Below are 20,591 nucleotides of genomic sequence, written 5' to 3'. Positions count from 1 at the left end.
GAAAAGTCCACACTTAGAAGAAGTTTTCAGGAAAAAGCCAGTCAATGTTACCCTATGAGGAAAATAGAGTTTGTGGTTTAAGAGTAAGTACTCGACTGGCAGAGTTGAGGTTCCGGGCACAGACTCAGGTGTCCCCCAGGGTCAGGTAGGTACAGTTGGTTCACCCTCAGCGACTCTAGGGCGGCCGGGTGCAGAGTGAGTTAGGCCCAATGTTATCCTATGAGGGATAGGGGGGGCCTTGTTTGGTGGCTGCTGTCTGGCAAGCCACGCGGCTGTGGGAGCTGGGCTCCTGGTCACTTACTCAGGGCAAGTGGGGAAGTAGGTTAGAGTAGAGTTTTCACTGCCAGGGCCACTCGGGCGGCTGGGTGCAGGGTGCTTTTGAGCCGTCGGGCGCTCAATTGATTTCTATGGGAAATCTCCGGTTTGGAAAAAGACTGCAGGCTCGGGGACGAGGACTCTTCAGTGCCACCACCACTTCGAGAGGTAAGTTGGGTAGTTGGAGGATAGGTAGGTACCCCGGGATTGGACACAGAGGGCCGTGGGGCGCCGGGTGCAGGGGTGCCTTTTGGTGTCGGAAAATCTTACCCTCTGTTGATCGCGGTTGGGGTGGCACACTGTTCTGAGGCTGCAGGCTTCTTCAGGATTGTCGAGGGGGGTCCTTGGGTGCCGGACTCGGGGTCACAGTCGCCGTGGGGTCGTCCTCGTGGGTTTAGTTCACTCCGGCACCGGCCAGGCTTGGCTGGTGCAGAGTGGGCTGGGATCGCGGTTCCGGGCTGCTGCCAGGGGTGAAAGGTAGGTTCTGAGTAGAGCCTCTACTCATGGGAGTCCCAGGGGATCAGAGTTCAAAGGTAGCCAGGTCCTCCTGGGTTTCTGAGGTTGCTGGCCACAAGAGATGCCGGGTTTGGAGCAGGAGCAGGTTCGAGGTCGACAGGCCGGTAGGGCTGGGGCCAAAGCAGTTGGTGTCTCCCTCTCCTTCGAAGCTGCAGTGCAGGTCTTCTTTTCTTCTCGCTCTTCTTGTAATTCTGGAATCTGGGGAAGGAAGGTTCAGGGTGCCCCTAAATACTAGATTTAGGGGCGTTACAGGTAGGTGAAGGGCAGGGACCAATGGGTCCCCGTCCTGGGGTGGGTACACCCCCTATCCTGCCTCTCTCCTGTGGGAGGGGGGCAGTAGCCTAGTCCTGATAGGGTAGGGCTCCCCATCTTCAAGATGGCGAGAGCCCGGAGATGTGCTTCACCTCGCCTCCCCCACCTGAGGGGTGGGGTTGGCAGGCTGGCACATCCCCTGTCCTTATTTGGGGTTTCCGGCCAAAGCTTCCCGCCAGAGTGGGGGTTGCAGGGGCCTGGGGAAGCTCACAGAGGCGTCATGCCTTCCCCCTGCCCATCCTGGGGGAGGAGATTTAGCACCTCGCCCAGGATGTGCATTGTTGCAGGACCAGGAGAGCAGAGGCTCTCCTACCCAGGGGTCCAGCAACATGTCTGCTGGGTGGCAGCCTAGGCAGCCTCAGAGCAGACGTGGATTCGTAGGTTAGGTTTCAGGGGGCACCTCTAAGATGCCCTCTGGGGTGCAGGGTACATTAAATCCCACACTGGCATCAGTGTGGGTTTAATGTGCTGAGAAGTTTGATACCAAACTTCCCAGTCTTTAGTGTTGCCATTATGGTGCTGTGGACCTGGTGTTTGACGAGCTCTCAGCACCATGTATTCTTAGATGGCAGCACTGCACTTACAGGGCTCAGGAATTGACCTGGGCACTGTAGGGGCACAGGGCTCCTGCTCCTGTGCCCACACCATTGGCATAGGGCACCCAGCTAGAGGGGTGACTGATGTATGCCATGGCAGTGTAGGTGATGGGCATGGCACACAGGGATGTGTGCCATGTCGACTTTGTTTTGGTTTTGCACCCAAACACTCAGCCTGCAAAGGCAGTGTGTGTGTGTGTAAGGGTACAGGGCCTCTAAGGGTGGCACAAGGTGTGCTGCAGCCCTTAGATGGCTCCCTTGGTCACAAAGCCCTGGGTACTTAGGGTACCATTTACTAGGGCCTGACATGTGGCCAGGGTTTGCCAATTGGGGTTTGGTTTGTTTTAGGGAAGGAACATAGGCCCTGGGCACCTGATTGGCAGGAGTCCAGGGCACACTCAGTCAAGGTACATTCAGCAATTCAGCAAAAAGTGGGGGCATACCATGCAAGAAAGATGGCACTTTCTCACAGTAGGCATGTCAAACATTGGGTCATGAAAGGCCAATAGTTTCATTTTAACTCTAAAAACTGATTGCTCCCCTCAGTTCCCCAGAACTTCACTTTTCTGTAAAATATGATGTACGTTAGAAGCCTGGCTTGGAGGGGCACTGGGGGCAATAGTATTGAGTCTCCTGCCTCTTTCCACACGGAGTACAAACTCTGCATCTGGCTGCTTCTACCTCTCTACAGTAGGACTATGGTCTGCGAAGTGATGTTCTTGCAGCCTTGCAATGTCTTCCACAATGGATGAAGTAGAGGCTACTGTTTCTACAGCAGTATAACTGATGACAACCAGTTCAATCAAGAAAGTGGATCAGGTGGACAGTCTTCTTGTACCATGAGCAAGTTTTGCAAGTTGCATCGTGACTGAAGTAGCAGGTTAATTTAATAAATTCCACCCAGTTGGACATATGCACTTCAGCTCACTGACCCCCTCCTGTGACCGGAGAAGTGCTTTCATCATGAATTGTAGTGAGCAAATGTGTTTCTGTCTCTTCACTAGCACTTTGCCTCAATCGCTGCACTGACCTTTTAGGAGCTTTTTAAAAACAAGCTCCTTAGGGAATACTTTGCTGTCCTCAAGTATAGTAATTGTCCACGTAAAGATTGCAAACGTTATGAAGGCGGAAGATCCCACGCGTTTTTACCAATTCCTAATGTAGAAGGGTAGCCAGCAGGCTATATACTAGAATCCATTTCAGTATACATGCTCAGCCTGTGAGCCTAATTAATTATACTCAACACAACATAAAGCCTGATGACCTACTGGGATTTCTTTCTTGGTATACAAGGCCCGATCAGCAGCCACTCTTTGTAAAGAATCAGACTCAATTGCTAAATTCTTCCTTGGAGTATAAAGGTCAGGAAACTTGACAAAAATGTCCCGTTGTAGGGCAAATTGTGAACAATCTGTTATGGCCTGGATGGGTTTGTGGCAGTGCTACGGAAGTGTTGAAATGCAGCACACTGTGCAGAGTAAAAAAGCAAAAAACTTTCTCTGCTCGTGACAAATGGGAAGCTCTTGTTGCCCAAACTGTTGGAGAGCATCAGTTAGACTGTACTTATGATTGGCATCATATTTGAGTAAGCTTTTTCAACTGAAATGGTAATCCACGGGAGTGGTAGACTATTTTGTCTGATCACATGCACAACTGCCTGAAAGGCACTGCACTTCAGTGTCGGGTCTGCTGTGTGGCAAGCTGGACTACTTTATTTTTCTTCAGTTTAGAGCTAACCAGACTTTGAAAGTGGAATGCAACCAGGTCGAGTTATACTCGTGTTTGAACTGTTGCCATTGAATGTTCTGAAGCAAGCTAGAAAATCTGTCCATCTGTTTTTATATTGCAACCACTTAACTGGGCAGTTGTGGTGTTTTCCTAGCATGGCTTGTCCCACAGCTTAAATCATGCCCCCAACCATATTCTGCAGCATATTCATTCGGGTCTCAAAAATGAATGGGGAATCGTAAAGTAGTGTCTGTAATTTCAAGAAGTTGAAGATAACAGCCAGACTGGATGTGGCTGCTTATGCCAGCCATTCCTAACTGAAAATGCAGCTCCCCGCTGGACGTTAGGTTGAAGGCCGGAGCTATACGCTGGTTTTACTGTTGATCATGAGGGCACGCCAGCCCTCTGTCCCTTTATTTGTTGCGGTGGCACCATGCAGGAACACCTAGTGACATTAAAGAAGCATTTTCAGACTGAAGCCTCCATGTTTTTACAAACCTCAGAAAGCACAATCAGCTGTCATCTGGCTCCGTTATCCCTTCATACTGTCTGTCAGGGTTGCAACCCAATCAGTGACTGGCAAAGAGTCCTTGGCTAATGATGATCATGCTCTTTGTTGAGCATAGTGCTTATTGTTGATGTCATAGTGGCACCTGACTTTCATATCTCACCAGGGAATAATGTCAGTCCTCTTCCCCAGTGAATGCACAACCCCTGTTATGTAACTGGTGCCTAGCATGCCCCAGGATAGCCTTGGAGATCTAGTAATTATTGAACCCAAACAGGAGGCCACCCTGGCCCAGCAACCCTTAATGGGAGTATCAGGTACCCGTCGTAGCTCTGATCATCTCTACCCCAGCTTCTGCTGTGGCTGGGGAGGCCAGAAACCTTATGCGAGTAGTGTCTGGCTGAGGCCGATGTCCGCAGAGCAGCAGTGGCTGAGTGGCTGGGGCACTTGGGACTCCCCTTCCATTTGAGGTAAGTCAGCCCTCTCACCAGTCAAATTGAGTACAGCCTTACAATATAAAGTGACTGCTTTCACTATGTTAGAGGGCTTACACTTGGTAGCTCTTTTTTGCCATTCTCTCCCCAACTTAACGTTTACTGAAAAGAGGGACATTTTGGATATGTGCCAGGTAATGCCTCTTGCAAGGGATGTGTAATTTAGAAGTAGGCTTTTTGCTCGCTGAACTTTTCAGTAGTGCTGTTCTGAGAATTAAATTCAGTATATGAACTTTTTGGGCCTCAGTGAATTTGAAAGTTTTCAGCAGTGCGCCGAGGATGGTAATGAACTTTAAAAGAAAACATTTTGATAAAATGTTATAACAAATTCAGTAAATGAACCCATTAATTAACTTAGCATGTTCTTTGGTTTCAAAATAAAGTGTTTTGCAAACAGATTGTAGTATGGTGACGAACAACATTCTTATTACACATATATGATGGTCTGAAGGTCTAGATTCTTTTTTCAGTTTTTCTTTTTTTGTAGGCAGTTATCTTGTATTTTCACAGTATTTGATATTGTCTTGCTGTCATCTCTTAAAATCTCGTTTCATATTCTACTACTAATTTCTAGTCGGATATTTTCTGTAACCTGTCTTGCATCTTTTGACTTCCAAATTTTAGCTTCTGCTTTAGCAAAGCACATGTCTTAATACTTCAGGAAAGAAAGATAACCTGCTGGCTGAAGTAATTTCTCTGTAGTAGTTCATTCAAGACTGTCTCATGGCGAGTAACAGTTGTTTTATTGACTTCGCCAGTTTTGCTGCTTTCTTGGTTTTATGATAAATGTGACCAGTGTAAGTCTGTTCAAGATTTTTGATGTTGGTGAGACACGGTTGCAGGGCTTTGTTTGACGGATTACGTTACTAAAGCGATAAATCAATGTGAATCTTACAGTTCTTAAAGTTACTCTTACGTTGTTTTTACATCTGTGAACTGCTATCACTTTTGCTTGATAAAATGATGTTTGAGAATATTCAGGCCTTCTATTTCTCTGTAATGGTCTATATTGATTAAATGTGCTTGTTCCAGAAGCTCTGACCGTTATTAGGGACTGTTTTTCTTGCACTCATCCTTTGTCTACATACATTGTTCACTCCTCTATACGAGTTGTGGGGGCAAGGAACTACAGTCTACCTCCTTTAGCACTCCGATTACCTGACGGAATCCTCAACATTTCCTTTGGATCATTCTTTGACCTTAATGGTATTGTTCATTAGACCTTCCAATTGCACCACTTACAACATTGTGCTGTCTACTTTTGTTCCTACTCACCTTGAATGTATGTGTTGGGGCAGTTTTTGTGTTCTGTATACTCCTGGGTTGGAAAAGATTTGACCCTCAAATTAGAATTGTTAATTTATAAATCATTTTCTTTCTAATTCTGTTTTTTGTTTGTTGCACACAAGTAATCATTGAACACAAGTAATCGTTTTTTATCATTTTTGTTTACTTCCATTTTCAGAAATTTTATTTACAGGTTAAGTTCATTAAGGTTTTTTTTTTAACTAATTAATTTAGTATATATTTTGCTACAGCCCAAGCTCCAGAGTGTAATACTTTCAGTCTGCCTTTAGATAGTGAAACATTGAGTGGAAAAAAACACTTTTTCAAGCCTCAATAAATCATAACGTCTAGTGATTAGAGCAGACTTTTTCTTCATTATCATGTGAGAGCAGCTTCAAATATGCAAGTTCAGCATTTGTTCTGCACAAAAAGGTACTTTGTTTGATTTAATAGAGTAAACTGTTGCTCTATTTATAAGCATCTAGCCCACATATTGGGTACACATGACGTCACTTGGCTTAGGTCACTTATAGCATTGTCATCAGGGCGGGGACAGGAAGGTCTCTCAGTTTGTGTTTAAAAATTCACTTATAATAATAAATTACTAAAGCATGATGTGTTAGTCTTGTCAGTAACAAACTACATTTTTAAATGAAATAACAAACGTTACCACTAAAATGCAGTTTTATTGATAACTATATAGCGTATAGACAATCTATGGAAATTGTTTCAGCAAAGTTGTTTATCTGCATATCACCATGTAAAGTGTTCTGATGTTTTCATCCTATTTAATTTTTTTCATCACCCAGTTGCATAACTATTGAAATATATTTAGGAATTTTTGTGCAGTTCATGTATAAGCCATTTAAGTGCGTGTCAGAAAAAACCTGACCTCCTACAACCTTTCATTTCACGCTCTTAATGCTGCAAGATTGTCTAACTTTGCAGTCAAAAAAAGAGAAGTACACCTACCTCCAGGATAAAATAATGAGCAAACTTAAAGACTTAAGCTGACATTTGACCTCAGTCTCTGAACACTAAGCAAATGTGAAAAGATAAAAAGATTTAAAGGCATCTTTGTCAGCTCGCCAGAAGGAGCCAGTGGGCCCTAAACATAGCTCGTCCTGATAAAATCTGACTCGCCATAGGGAGTGCGCGAGTACATTTCTGGAGGCCTGCTTTTTTCTTTGGTCAAGAATGAGGCTTTTTATTCCCAAAGATTTATCTTTAGTGGGTAAGTCTTCTAAGTTAGAATATCTACTGGAAGCATAGTGTTGCAGATTATACTGTCAAGTCGGAGACCACTATCTGCAGCTTCTCAATAAAATTGCCTTTTTAATTGTCAACAGATTGCCATCTTCAGTCACATAAACATTTCCCAAGTCTTACGTTTTCCATGTTGCATATTCTAGCTTTACAACCACAAGACATTATTTAGCCTTTGAACCAGTAATTCTCACCTAACCTTTAAGCGTTGTGCAGCATTCAATTAATCAATCTATTTATAAAGCGCACTACATACCCGTGAGGGTCTCAAGGCGCAGGGGGGGGGGGTGCCACTACTGCTCGAAGCGCCAGGTCTTGAGGAGTCTTCTGAAGGCGAGCAGGTCTTGGGTCTGCCGCAGGTGGGTCGGGAGAGTGTTCCAGGTCTTGGCGGCGAGAAAGGAGAAGGCTCTGCCGCTGGAGGTAGCTCGTTGGATGCGGGGGACAGTGGCGAGGGCAAGGCTGGCGGGTAGGGGTGTAGAAGCTGAGTCTGCTGTTGAGGTAGGCTGGTCCGGTGTTGTGGAGTGCTTTGTGAGCGTGGGTGAGGAGCTTGAAGGTGATCCTCTTGTCGACGGGAGCCAGTGTAGGTCTCTCAGGTGGGGGTGATGTGGCTGCGGCGGGGGATGTTGAAGATCAGTCGGGCGGAGGCGTTTTGGATGCGTTGTAGACGTTGCAGGTGTTTGACCGGGATTCCTGCATAGAATGCGTTGCCGTAGTCCAGCCTGCTGCTGACGAGTGCCTGGGTCACCGTTCTCCTTGTTTCGGTGTTGATCCTGCGGAGCATGCGGAGGGTGTTGGAGGAGGAGACGGCGTTGACCTGTTTTGACATGGAGAGGGAGGAGTTGAGGATGAATCCTAGGTTGCGTGCGTGGTCGGTGGATGTCGGTGCCGGTCCCAGGGTGGTCGGCCACCAGGAGTCGTCCCAGGCGGAGGGGGTGGGTCAGAGGATGAGGACCTCTGTCTTGTCAGAGTTCAGTTTTAGGCGGCTGCTCCTCATCCAATCTGCGACGGCCTTCATTCCCTCGTGGAGGTTGGTTTTGGCAGTTAGTGGGTCCTTGGTGAGGGAGAGGATGAGCTGGGTGTCGTCGGCGTAGGAGATGATGTTGAGGTCGTGTTGGCTGGCCACTTGTGCGAGGGGGGCCATGTAGATGTTGAACAATGTCGGGCTGAGGGATGAGCTCTGGGGTACTCTGCAGATGATGTCGGTGGCTTTGGAACGGAAGGGTGGGAGGAGGACGCTCTGGGTCCTGCCGGGAAGGAAGGACGTGGTCCAATCGAGGGCCTTCTCTTGGATTCCGGCTTCATGGAGGCGAGTCTTTAGTGTGCGGTAGCAGACCGTGTCGAAGGCGGCTGACCGGTCCAAGAGGATAAGGGCTGATGTATCGCCGTTGTCTAGTTGGCGCCTGATGTCGTCTGTGGCGGCGATGAGGGCTGTGTCGGTGCTGTGGTTTCGTCTGAATCCGGACTGGGATGGGTCTAGGATGTTGTTGTCCTTGAGGTAGCGGGCCAGTTACGTGTTGATGATTTTCTCGATGACTTTCGCAGGGAGATGGCCCGGAAGTTCTTGAGGTCATTGGGGCCCTCTTTGGGCTTTTTGAGGAGGGCGCTGATGTCGGCGTGCTTCCAGCTTTTCGAGAATGTAGCTGTCTCGAAGGAGATGTTGATGACCTTCCGTAGTTGGGGTGCCATGGCTGCGTCTGCTTTGTTGAATACGTGGTGTGGGCAGGGGTCTGATGATGAGCCTGAGTGGATGGAGTTCATCACCTTGCGTGTCTCATCGTCGTTGACGTTGGTCCAGGAGGTCAGGCGGTTGGTGTGGGTGGTGTTCGCAGGGGGGGTGGGGTCTGGCTAGACTTGGTGTTGAAGCTGTCTTGGAGGTCCGTGATCTTGCAGTGGAAGAAGGTGGCCAGCGAGTCGCACAGTTCTTGTGATGGTGGGATGGCGCTGGGGTTGGAGAGTTCCTTCACGATGCTGAAGAGCTCTTTGCTGTCGTGTGCGTTGTTGTCTAGGCGAGTTTAGAAGGAAGATCTCTTGGCTAGTCTGATGAGGTGGTGATGTCTGCGGGTGGCGTCCTTGTGCGCTGTGTGGCTGTTCGGAGTGTTGTCATGGCGCCATTTCTTATGCAGATTTCGGCATGCACGTTTGGAGGTCTGGAGCTCTTCGGTGAACCAGGTGGCTTTCTTGCTGGTGCGGCTGTTGGAGGGTTTCTTGAACGGGGCGAGGGTGTTGGCGCAGTCGTCGATCCACTGTCTGAGGTTGCGGGTGGCGACGTCTGGGTCGGTGGGTGGGTTCTGGGCTAGGGTGGTCGTCAGCTGGTCTGTGGTGACTTTGTTCCAGCAGCGACGTGGTAGCTGACGGGGGAGGAGGTGCGTGGTGGGTTTCTTGAAGGTGAAATGGATGCAGCGGTGGTCCGTCCAGTGGAGTTCGGTGGTGTGGTTGAAGGCGACGTGGGTGCTCGTGGAGAAGATAGGGTCAAGCGTGTGGCCTGCGGCATGAGTGGGTGCGGTGACGAGTTGTCTGAGGCCGAGGTTGTCAATAAGGGTGGTGAAGTTTGTGTTGTTGTTCTCGAGGTGGAAGTTCAGGTCCCCGAGGAGGATGTAGTCCGCGGAGGCGAGTGCGTGTGTGCTGGCGAGGTCGGTGATGTGACCAATTAAGAGAGGGGGACCCCAGAAGCAAAATAGGGAACCGGTCTACGCGGGGTAAATAGCAATTACTAAAGAGGAAACCAAAAACCGGTCCAACAGATATATATTAGTGCCTAGAAAATAGGTCCCTGATGACAAACAGAACTAAACTGGAAAAGAATGAGCAGATCAAATGACATTAAACACCCGACAAGGATTGTGGATATAAAAATATATATCTCTCATATTTATTTATTTTTTGATTGAATCAAGGTCGGTGATGTGGTCGCTGAACTGAGACCGGGGGGTCTGTAGACGAGTGTTCCTCTGAGGCTGGTGTAGGGGTCCGTGTGGATCTGGAAATGCAGGTGTTCGGCAGGGCTGAGGGTGTAGTCTGCGTGGGTGGAGACCTGGAGGGTGGATTTGTGGACTATGGCTATTCCTCCTCCGATTCCGTTGGTGCGATCCTTGCGGGTGATCTTGTAGCCATCCGGGATGGCTATGGCGATGTTGGGCGCCGAGGAGTCGTTACACCAGGTCTCGGTCAGGAAGGCGATGTACGGGGTGTTAGTGTCGAGCAGGTCCCAGAGCTCGACGGCGTGTTTGCGTGCAGAGCGGGTGTTGAGGAGTATGCAGCGAAGGTGGTTGGGTCCGGTGTTTGGAGGTTTGGTGGCTCTGTTGCAGGTGAAGCTGCAGGTGTGGCAGGAGAAAGGTACGTGGGTGCATTTCGGGGCGGCCTGAAAGCAGTTGCGGTCTCGGCCGGTATTGAGTGTGTGGAGGGTGCTGGCATTGTAGTGGAGTCTGGTGACATGGCGTCGGCGGGGTCCAGGGGTTCTGGCGCTGGGTGCGGTCCAGGTGCGGATGGGCGCAGACGGGATTGCACAGCGGCCGCCATAAGTAGGGGAGGTGGGAGAGAGGGTCAGCTGGGAGGCGGACGGCGAATGGGAGCGTGGGGCGGGGCCGCAGGGAACGCAGCGGCGGGAGGGGTGAGGGACACACAAGAAAAAAGGGGCGGGCCACAGGGGAGGCAGCGGCGGGACGATGGTGAAGAAGGGAACAGGAGCGCAGGGAAACACAGTGGGGCAGACAAACAGAGAAGCAGTAATCACAATAAAACACACTGAGCACACTAAAAGAAAAAAAAGCCAGGGCAGGCCGTACCAAGGTGGCGAGCGGAGGCACAGCTGTTCAGGGGGGCTTGAACACGCTTCAGAGGAGGCAGTAGGGAACGGGCGCAGTCAGGTGGAGCTGCGCGGCGTGGGGAGCGACCTGTCTGCCAGGGACAGGTTCAAGGGTCGCCTTGATAGCATTGATAGCCTATGCTACTGTACTATCCCTAAACTCCAGCAATGAGGCACCATAAAGATGTCGCCAATTATTTTAATGGCAGTCGGTTGCTAAATTGTAACCTTTAAAAGTATGTATTTGCCCTTTCCATGCATGATTTCACACGGACTTCCTTCATGATACCGGCAGAGATTTCCGTTTTCATTGAGGTTCCACTTAACAGTGCATTATAAATGACCCTGACAGTGTTAAGAGATTGCACATCCCCACTTCTAAAAATAGTCTTCTGTAATGCTGTTCAGGCAGCTCTGGAGTAGTTTTTCTCTGCAAAAGGCAAAGGTGGTCATTTATCGTTAGTTATGTAGAGTAAATTTCTAAAAATGTGTTTGCATTTACTGACGTTCCTTTTTTGGAATACCAATGGATGTTTTATCCAATAATGCAGGCACATCGTAAGTAATTGGAGCGTACCTCAAACAGTAGGCAAGAGTACTCGAGTTGTGAATTGCAGAGGGGTGCTTTAACATTGGATAAGCGGGACAGAGCTCAGTAGTACAGCAGAGTTGTAAAATATATTTGTTGTCAAGGGATATTGTTTAATTTATTCTCCGTAACGCCATTTTTGAAATGGTGCTGGATGTTGGGGTTGCCTCATTTAGGATACGATGTTCATTATGTACTAATGTTACAGTGGCACGTGCATGCATGAAGCATTTGTGAAAGTTTGTTTCAGATGTTTACTTTTGTCACACTCATGTTTCATCCTTAAATTGTCAAATAGAGGTCAACCTATAAGTAACTGACAGAAGATGTCACTAGATCCTATTTGCCTGAGCTCCTGCTGCTCCACTTGTACCAGTAGACTTATTTTCCCAAACCATGGGTTCCGGCCCTCCCTAACCCTCTGGAAGTTCACAGGCTACCTTTCTGCATATCTGTTACTTGGCCTTGGTATACTGCAACCAGTTGGTCTACAGAGTTTGGGCCAGAGTTCTCCGGTCCTCTTAGTTCTGTGTGATTCACCGATTTCTAAATGAGAAACTAACTTTTTCCAAGTGAGCCAAGGAAGTAGCACCAGAAGCCCAGTAATAATACAAACGTAACATTAAATGTTTTGATGTTTTAGGGGATCCTGCACCTGTGACAAACAGCCCTGCTATCTCTTTTTCTGCCTCTTCTGGAGGATCGATGGGGTTTGGAGACAAGTTCAAAAAGCCAGAGGGAGCCTGGGACTGCGACACTTGCTTTGTGCAAAACAAGCCTGATAGTACGAAGTGTGCAGCGTGTCAAAGCGCAAAGCCTGGCACGAAAGCTGAGATTACAGGTAGGAATCATTTTGCTTGTAGGCATTGAGCAAATTTGCTACACCGGAGGAGAAGGTGAATTGGCTGTCTTGCCTGTGCTCCTTTTTTTGGGGTATTTTTCATGTGTAACATTTTTATAATGTATTACACCTTTTTTTCTACCTAGTGGAGTCTTACACATGAGTTATATAGTGTGATAGTAATAGTAACATAGCCATATATGATAGGGTAAATTGTGAATACAATTCTAATAGCAATAACAAATGATTACGGGTGAGTATTGATTGCCTGATAATGCTTCGGTGATGGTTTACGTGCCTTGCATGCTCTGAGAAATGCTGTCTGTCAGGAGTAGTATCTACTGGTTCTGTATGAAGTACTGAGTTTGACACACATTGTGCAAGTTAACATTTTACTGGCAGATAAATCACTTGTTCAGAGACACTATTCATGTAATTTCACATGAAAGCTGTGATGTTCCTCAAGAACTGTGGCCCTGTCTGGTCCCCGAGAGGCGTGATAACAGTATCCATCTTATTTCCTGCATAGCACTTCACATGCCTCCTTCATCCTTTGCACCTGAGTACTCTTGTAAGCCAGTGACTTTAAACATAGCTATTGAAAAGCCTGCTGTTGAATGGCACCTGAGCAGGTTTACATGCCTTTGAGAATAAAAAACAAGCATTGGCATAGCCAATAGGTCAAGCATTTGGGACCTTATTTTTTTTTTTTTGCCATGCAGGACATTATCTTGGATGCTACTGCACCAAAAACCACTTGATCCGCTCTCTGCTCAGCAAGGCGTGCCCTCTCTTGGGTAGATCATGAACTTGAGAGTGAGTCGAGCAGTGGCTGCTGAGAGACCTGCAGTGTGCCTGACTCTCACCTCTGAACAAGCCACCCTGCGGCAGAGGCAGTGTAAAGCACTCCAGAGGGAGGGGGTAGAGCACACCAGGGTATCATTTACACCCCATCCAAGCATACTTGGGTGACCTCAATTAACAAGCAGTAGGAAGGGTATGGATGGAGCAGGGACAATGGTGCGTTTCTTTTTTTACTAGGAACCCCCAATCAGCGCTGCACCTGAAGTAAAAGTGAGCAGTACTAGTGCCAATGCATGATGGCTTACAATAGTAAAATTATTCTTATGGCGGAAGATTGAGAGGTAGGGGCCTACATGGCATGGGACAATTGCTGGCACTTCCCTGAGCATTCGGCACAATTTTTCTTTTAGACTTTTCTACAAGTCGCACTAGATTGCCCTTGTTGTGGTACCTGCTCAGCCCCTCCACGAATAGTGTTGCCTTGTTGACGATGGCTGCAAAAATGCATTGTCTTAAGTGACTCCCATGAGGTATTTGTATTTCTTACCCCTACTCATAGGCCATAATGTGCCCTAGGTCAAGGCAGGGAACTGCAAGAATATTGCGGTTTCTGTTAAGGAATAATATCAAAGACGGAGGTGGTCAGTGCATAGTTTCTCTAATTGCTTACTCAATTGTCAATTTCCCCTCACTGATGAGTCTCATACTCACTGTTTCATGCGTGGTCAGCAGCCAGTCACCAACCCCTCGCCCTGCCTGCAGATGAAGTGCATGGCCAAATGGGGCTTACTTGAGTAGAGAGTCCGGTTGACAGCGCATGGAACTGTGAGTATGATATTGATCATTGAGGAAAAAAGTGACACATGAGCACGTAATCGGTGAAACTATGCATTGACCACCTCCGCCTTTGATATTATTCCTTAACAGAAACCGCGTTAATCTTGCGGTCCCCTACCTTGACCTAGGGCGCGTTATGGCCTACAAGTAGGGGTAAGAAATACAAATACCTCATTTGAGTCAGTAATGACATTGCATTTTTATCTGTAATAATAACACTGTATGTTGTGAGTTCCTGTTTGTGTAGTCTCTAATTCATATTTTTTAATAACGCTTGCTGTTACACAGTGATTTCACGAGTGCTTTAGGCACTGGTGGCCCTCACCAATAGAAGAGCTGACATAGAGCTCAGACAACACAGCATGGCACTGCATGATACGATGATCTGCAGAGACCATACATGCATCATATGTGATGTCCACAATAAAACATTAATTGTTTGGATATTTCAAGTCCTTTCCCTATATCTGTCTTCTTTCCTCCATGTTGGTTTATGGATTCGTACTGGGGTGAGCATGACATAGATACCTAGGATCTACTGTATCACTACCAGTGATTGAGTATAATAAGACTAGATACCCACCATAATTCAGGGGTAGGGAACATAGTTTTTGGTCCTGAAGTAACGCTAGGGATCCGGTACTGGACCAACATAGCGTGAAACATGTCGACCTGAATAGTGAAACCACGATTGTTCTCTACAACACACTCACTGAGTAGTGGCGTATCATAACCTTGCGCACACTACTGCATCTTAGTTTTTAACCTTACCGAAGGGTCTCTGAATAAAATTTGATCTCCTTTAGGTAATTTTAAGATCACACTCTCCACCTTACACATTATACCCCATACACCCACATGCACCGTCACGGCTGATATAATAAAAGATCTCCGATAAAAAGTCCTCTCGCAGGGCCCGTGGGGCATTGCAGTGTTGGCCCCACGTGGAGAAAAACGCCCAATGAAGCATGACACCCACAAGGGTGTGTAAGGGCATCTATTCCAAATAAGGAAGATCTCCCTGGAACCATATATTTCAACCACACCTTTTCTTTCAAGAAAAGATATCTAAATTGGCTGTGGAGCAGAAAAGTGAGTAGCCCCACTATTGCCTCTAGGGCAGTAATACAGGATTGGCAAATGCATTAACTCTTGAAGCACAACTATGGAAGGGGTATTGTTTAAAGGCAGTACAGCTAACAGCGGGTTCCAGCAATGAGACCTCCTTGGCATCTCCCTGCTCTAAGCAGTGGGCACTTGGGGGTGAAGACATTCACGCAATTCGGTGAAGGATACGAGCTGCCAAAAAACACAGGAGTACAGGTACACACAACGTGGACACCTACTTGCCTCAAATAACTTACTGGGCAAGCATACTAGAGGCACCTCAGTAAAGAGTTCCAACAGACTTACAAGGGACGCCAAATCATACTTTTACAGGACGTTACTTAAAACAACTCCTGACCATCTATGTGGCATTAGGGAGAAGCTCGCAGATATATGCATGGCGATTGCTTTGATGCTCCTAAGAGCCATAAAAGCTAGTCTGAGATCCTACACTGACGTTCTGTCATTGGAACTGATGTCATTAAATGAGGTATACACCTTTTTGATCGATGTGTCAATTGTGGAAGCACGGTGGCCTCCTTCTTAAACACCATATTGGGCAGAAGCATAATAGTCATACTGGGTATTGATTTGAGCCATTCTGTTGCCAGTCCATGAAACGGGTGCAACTAATGTCACAATACATTATCCTCCATCTTAAATGACGCTATGCTCCGTTGGTCTAAAGGTGTCCCAAAAGACATAGTAAGTGCTTGGTCTAATGTAAACTGTCCAACCATAGGAAAATGGTTGATGGAATTGGGTCAGTACATGGGGTCTGAAATGGTAGCTTATAAAAGCAGAGGTTGCCCTGTCAGATTTGTGATAAACTGGGAACCATGGACGACTGAGCTATAATGAAATGAAATTAGCACCCAAGTACCCAGGACGTTCTAGATCGCTGAAGATATGCAGAGTTTGGTTGCACAGTGGGAAACAGTCTCAAATGGGGCTTTATGATTTGACCTTCCGATTCTGCATCACCAAAACCTCTGGAATTTTGTATCAGTTTTGTGAACTGACTCACGTGGCGTCATGTCATGGTTAGTTATGTTTATATGCAAATGTGAGGTCCTTATTTTGGTTTTTATGCAAAAATACCGAAAATTTCAAGTAAAGCGGTTTAAAAGCTTAAATACACATTGCTCTTAAACTAGTTAAACATCAAAACAAACAGCCATGCTGTTCTGTGATACAACCCTGAGTAGTCGTGCAGATAACCTTGTTTTGATATAGATTTTACTTTGACTTCTATAACCTCTAGTCAGTCATGCTCCCATGAGGGCAGAAGTTTCTGGTACCCATTTTCTTAGTTCTGTTATCTGCTGGCCTTGTGTAACCAGACGCGAAACTTGTTTTTAACGCTATCTATAACTCATCACAATCCTGTAAATTGGAGGACTAGTTGATGTTGCTGTGTACTCCTCTGGAAAATCCTAGACTAATTACTGAACTGGAACAGTTTATCAGTGATGCAAAGCAAAACAATGCTGTATTGTCGTACATAACTGCAGTGTTTTGCTTTTCACATATTTATTTATGCTATCTTTAAATGTATTTATTAATAAAACTCAATTTTTACCTATAGATCGATCAATGTGCTTTACGGGTAACAATGTATGCTATTCTGAATCTCAAACAGATTCTTGGGATATCGATGACAAAAGTGCAAATGCAGTGGCACTTTTTTTTTTTTTTTAGAAGCCATTCATAAAATCAGCTAGTTCTAGCAAATCGATTTGATTTAAATTGTGCTCATCCCAATAAAGGCATTAGCAGCCCAATTCGTTTTGCAACCTTTATGGCTCATTACCAGTTAAATATGCATTTACTGTTTACAGGGGGATTATTTTTTAAGATTCCAATCGGTTAATCACGGCCCCAAATATTTGATGCCGTTTTCTTATTTTTCAGGTTTTGCGACGTCTGCTCCATCAAGCGCAGCTACACCCTCGTTTAAGTTTGGCATTGAGACATCTGAGGCATCCAAGACATCAGGAAGTATTAGTGGGTTTAAGTTCGGTGACCAGAGCGGCTTTAAATTTGGTGCTACTACTTCGGACTCTGGTTTATCCGGCGCTGGAACTGTAGGGTTTTCTTTTCCCAAAGGTGGGGAGTTTTCATTTGGCATCTCATCTTCTAACTCCAAGACCGAGCCAAAAAAGGACAGCACACAAGGAAGTTCTGGCTTTACATTCGGACTTGGCTCTGGTACAAGCAATCCTCCTGCAGCACCTCTTCAGTTTGGCACACAGGCCCCTGCCCAGCAGGAAAAGAAAGACCTTAAAACCAGTTCTACCACTTTTGGTTTTGGTTCAGTTCCCGCAAATCCTGCAGCTCAATCGGAGAGCACTGGAGACATTAATTTTAAAAAGGCGGAGGAAAAACCAGAGGCCACAGCATCTCCTTTCTCATTTGGCAAGCCAAGTGAGAAGATAAACGAGACCACAGCACCCCTTGGAGGATTTACTTTTGGCAAAGTGGATCCGCCAAAAGAGCCAGTTTCTGTTTCGACATTTGTCGTGGGGAGGACGGATGACAAATCTGATGCTGTTGGAGGTTCCGGACCTTCGCTAATGTTTGGCACGCAAACTGAAAAAGAGACGGCCAAGCCAGCGTTTTCCTTTGCGAAAAGTGATCAAACCAAAGACGACCCTGCACGACCAACATTCAGCTTTGGTTTGGCAAAACCTGCAGACACAAAAGAGACCGAACCGTCCGCTAAGCAGAGTTTGACTTTTGGAGTGTCGACCAGTACACCAGGTAAAAAAAAATCAAATAAACTTTACAAGGGGAACCGAAGTGCTTGGTGTCGCAGATTAAATGATTGGAGAAAATGTAGGTGCAATATAGTAACCTTAGTTGTAGAAAAGTGAATGTTCATTTTACCAGGGCCATGCTGTAAGTCAAGCCCAGCTGTCTTGTAGGATAAACATATATTGTATTACTCTTCATTGACATATTTGATCATCTGTCTCTACTACAAGGTTTTCATTCCACCTCGGGGGAATAGGTTTGCTGTAGGTACAAAACCAGTCCTATAAATGCATTTCATTATTTTGCATTTGAATAGTCTTTCATACTCCATGCGACCAATATGGCCTTCGATTCTCTGCCCCAATCTGAAAGAAAACAAATGCCACTGCGTGCACCTCCTTGACCTCTGACACGGGAGATATTTGATCGAATTATTTGCTTACTGCCCCAACTGAGCAGTCTGTATAGAGGCAACTGAAACTTGGGTATAGGCTGGGAGAAGATGCTCTTTCATCTTATTTCCTGGTATGTGCTGTCATGTATTCTCGAATTGATCTGGTGAAAGCTGCTAGTCTAAAACAGTGAATTGCTTCAAACATGGGTGATTCAGGTCAGAAACTCATCCTGTCTATGCTTGAAGTCACAGTTTAAATGGGAGCAGATCAGTAGGTCACCAGCGCCCTCAAATGATTGTACTCTTGTTTAAAGTCCTAATTTTCCTAGCTTTTTTATGCTCTCAATATTTTGTATATGTTGAGAGAAAAATGGATGTGGTGGCCTAAGCTGGTTTAAATTTTATTTAAGACTTTTCTAGCATGTGATTGATCTGTAGAAGGAGAGATTGACAAATCTCTCTGCTTCGAGAAACCTGTATAACAGTATAACGTTGAGCGCTTTCATTCACCTGGTCATTGCAAAATTGGTGACTTAATGCTTCACTCAGTCTGAGCCAATGGGCTGAATGTGTAAATATGCTTGTTGGCAGGCATTTTCAGCCTTCACATTTTGACAATGGAAATGCATACAGATGACCTGCAAACTGATATGGTGATCATCCTGACCTATGAAGGATCTTGGAGTGCCTCTCTCATAGTGCACACCAGATGCACATTCGTTTGCTGTACTGTAAAGTCTATAAAACTTATTTCATTGCCTTGGGAAACAGATTCCCCCCAGCCACCAGTTGAATTGGAAAATAGGTTTACGATAACCTTATTCAAATTGGGCCAAGTGCTGCTTCTCTTAATGCTAAAGCGTCAAACTGGAACCGTGGCCCTCACCAGACCGCTTTATTGTCCTGTATTTAGGCCTTCCAAAGAAATTGTAACTGAGAAAGAACAAAATGTCCAAAGTAGCTATAGACCATAACATATATTGTGTGAAACTGACAGTAAAGGTCCTTCTCTGGCTTTCAGCAGATCTAAGAAGTACCAAGTACATTCAAACTCTGCCTGGTTCACAAAGCATAAGGAAGGCCTCCTTGCAAGCGTTTTCCAAAATGTACCCCAATTTATGAGTTTCAACCCATTACTGCATTTCAATAATTAGGTGCAGTTGCCTACACCTGAAAAGTAGACTTTGATTAAAATGCCTGACACCTGGCCCTCGTTAAGCTGTAGTTGAAATATCAAAGCAAAGACCCAAAATGTAGCCTTTCATCTATTAATCCTACCACTAGAGTGTCTAAGCTCATTAGCTAGTACCTCTGCTATCGATATGCTAGTGGCATACTCTTTAAAAAAAAAAAAAAAAAAAAAAATTATATATATATATATATATATATATATATATATATATATATATATATATATATATATATATATATATATATATATATATATATATCTATATCTATATATATATATATCTATATATATATATATATATATCTATATATATATATATATATATATATATATCTATCTCCTACTGGCGGTCGCCAGTAGGTAGTTATAGTTAGGACCACGTTTCCATAGGAAAACCTCAACATTCTATTTTGAATAACTTTGGCGCCGGTCGACGAATCCTCGCGAATTTCTCAAAATAGGTGGGGCGCTACGCTCCGCTCCTACCCTGAAAGTCTCGGGGGGATCCGTCAAGCGGGGGCTGAGATAAAAGGGGGGTCCCAAAACGCGTTTTTCCCATGCATTTTTCCATAGGACCTTTAGAACGAGCTACAGCCCGAACGGCTGAACAGAATTACTCAAAATTTGGCAGAGAGGTAGTCCCTAGGTCAAGGAAGTGCCTTTTGTAGGTTTGGTGTAAATCTGTTCAGTAGATTCTGAGAAAATAGCCTTTAAATCAATATATATATCTGAGCCAGCTTACGGTACGCTTACCGTACGCTTACGGTAAGCGTACGGTGGCGTGCGCGAGCGCGATTCTGATTGGCTCTTAGATCTTAGTAAACATTCGGATCGGCCGAAACCAGGAAGCGGCGTCCGCCATTTTGTCTACCGCACTGAGTGTTATGTATCAAACATGATGGCCAAAAACATGTTACGGGGATGTTTCCCTCTCACATAGTCATGTTGAGGGAGTCCCCAAACATCCCCCAAGAGCAAAAACGGCATTATTTTTTTTTCGGCAATTTCGCGGGGTACGCTTACCGTACGCTTACCGTAAGCGTACGGTAAAAAAATAAAAATAAAAAAAACACTATCCACACTTTCTCCACCCCTTGTGCAAATGGTGGCCGACGGCCACCATTTGTGCATGGCTTATCAGAGCACAGAAATTTCCCAAAAAATTTCAACAGATTACCTATCACAAGGAAGCGCATAATATGTCCTCCATGTGCGCACGGTGCGCGAAGCGCATCGTGCGTACATG

At 45.8% G+C, this 20,591-nt stretch overlaps 1 protein-coding gene across 2 annotated transcripts in view; it reads left to right on the top strand.

The window, feature by feature from the left end:
* Positions 1-20,591, top strand: part of NUP153 (nucleoporin 153) — a 608,884-nt gene that overhangs the window by 536,419 nt on the left and 51,874 nt on the right. For both annotated transcript variants that reach the window (XM_085607084.1, XM_085607083.1), the window contains exons 17-18: positions 12,057-12,254; positions 16,917-17,765. In XM_085607084.1, coding sequence (XP_085463210.1) covers positions 12,057-12,254; positions 16,917-17,765 — 1,047 coding nt within the window. The remainder of the gene's footprint in view (positions 1-12,056; positions 12,255-16,916; positions 17,766-20,591) is intronic.

The sequence above is a fragment of the Triturus cristatus genome, chromosome 5_2 (genome assembly GCF_964204655.1).
Source record: "Triturus cristatus chromosome 5_2, aTriCri1.1, whole genome shotgun sequence".
Taxonomy (NCBI): Eukaryota; Metazoa; Chordata; class Amphibia; order Caudata; family Salamandridae; genus Triturus; species Triturus cristatus.
Note: the sequence above shows the minus strand (reverse complement) of the source record. Positions and strands in the feature narration are given on the sequence as shown.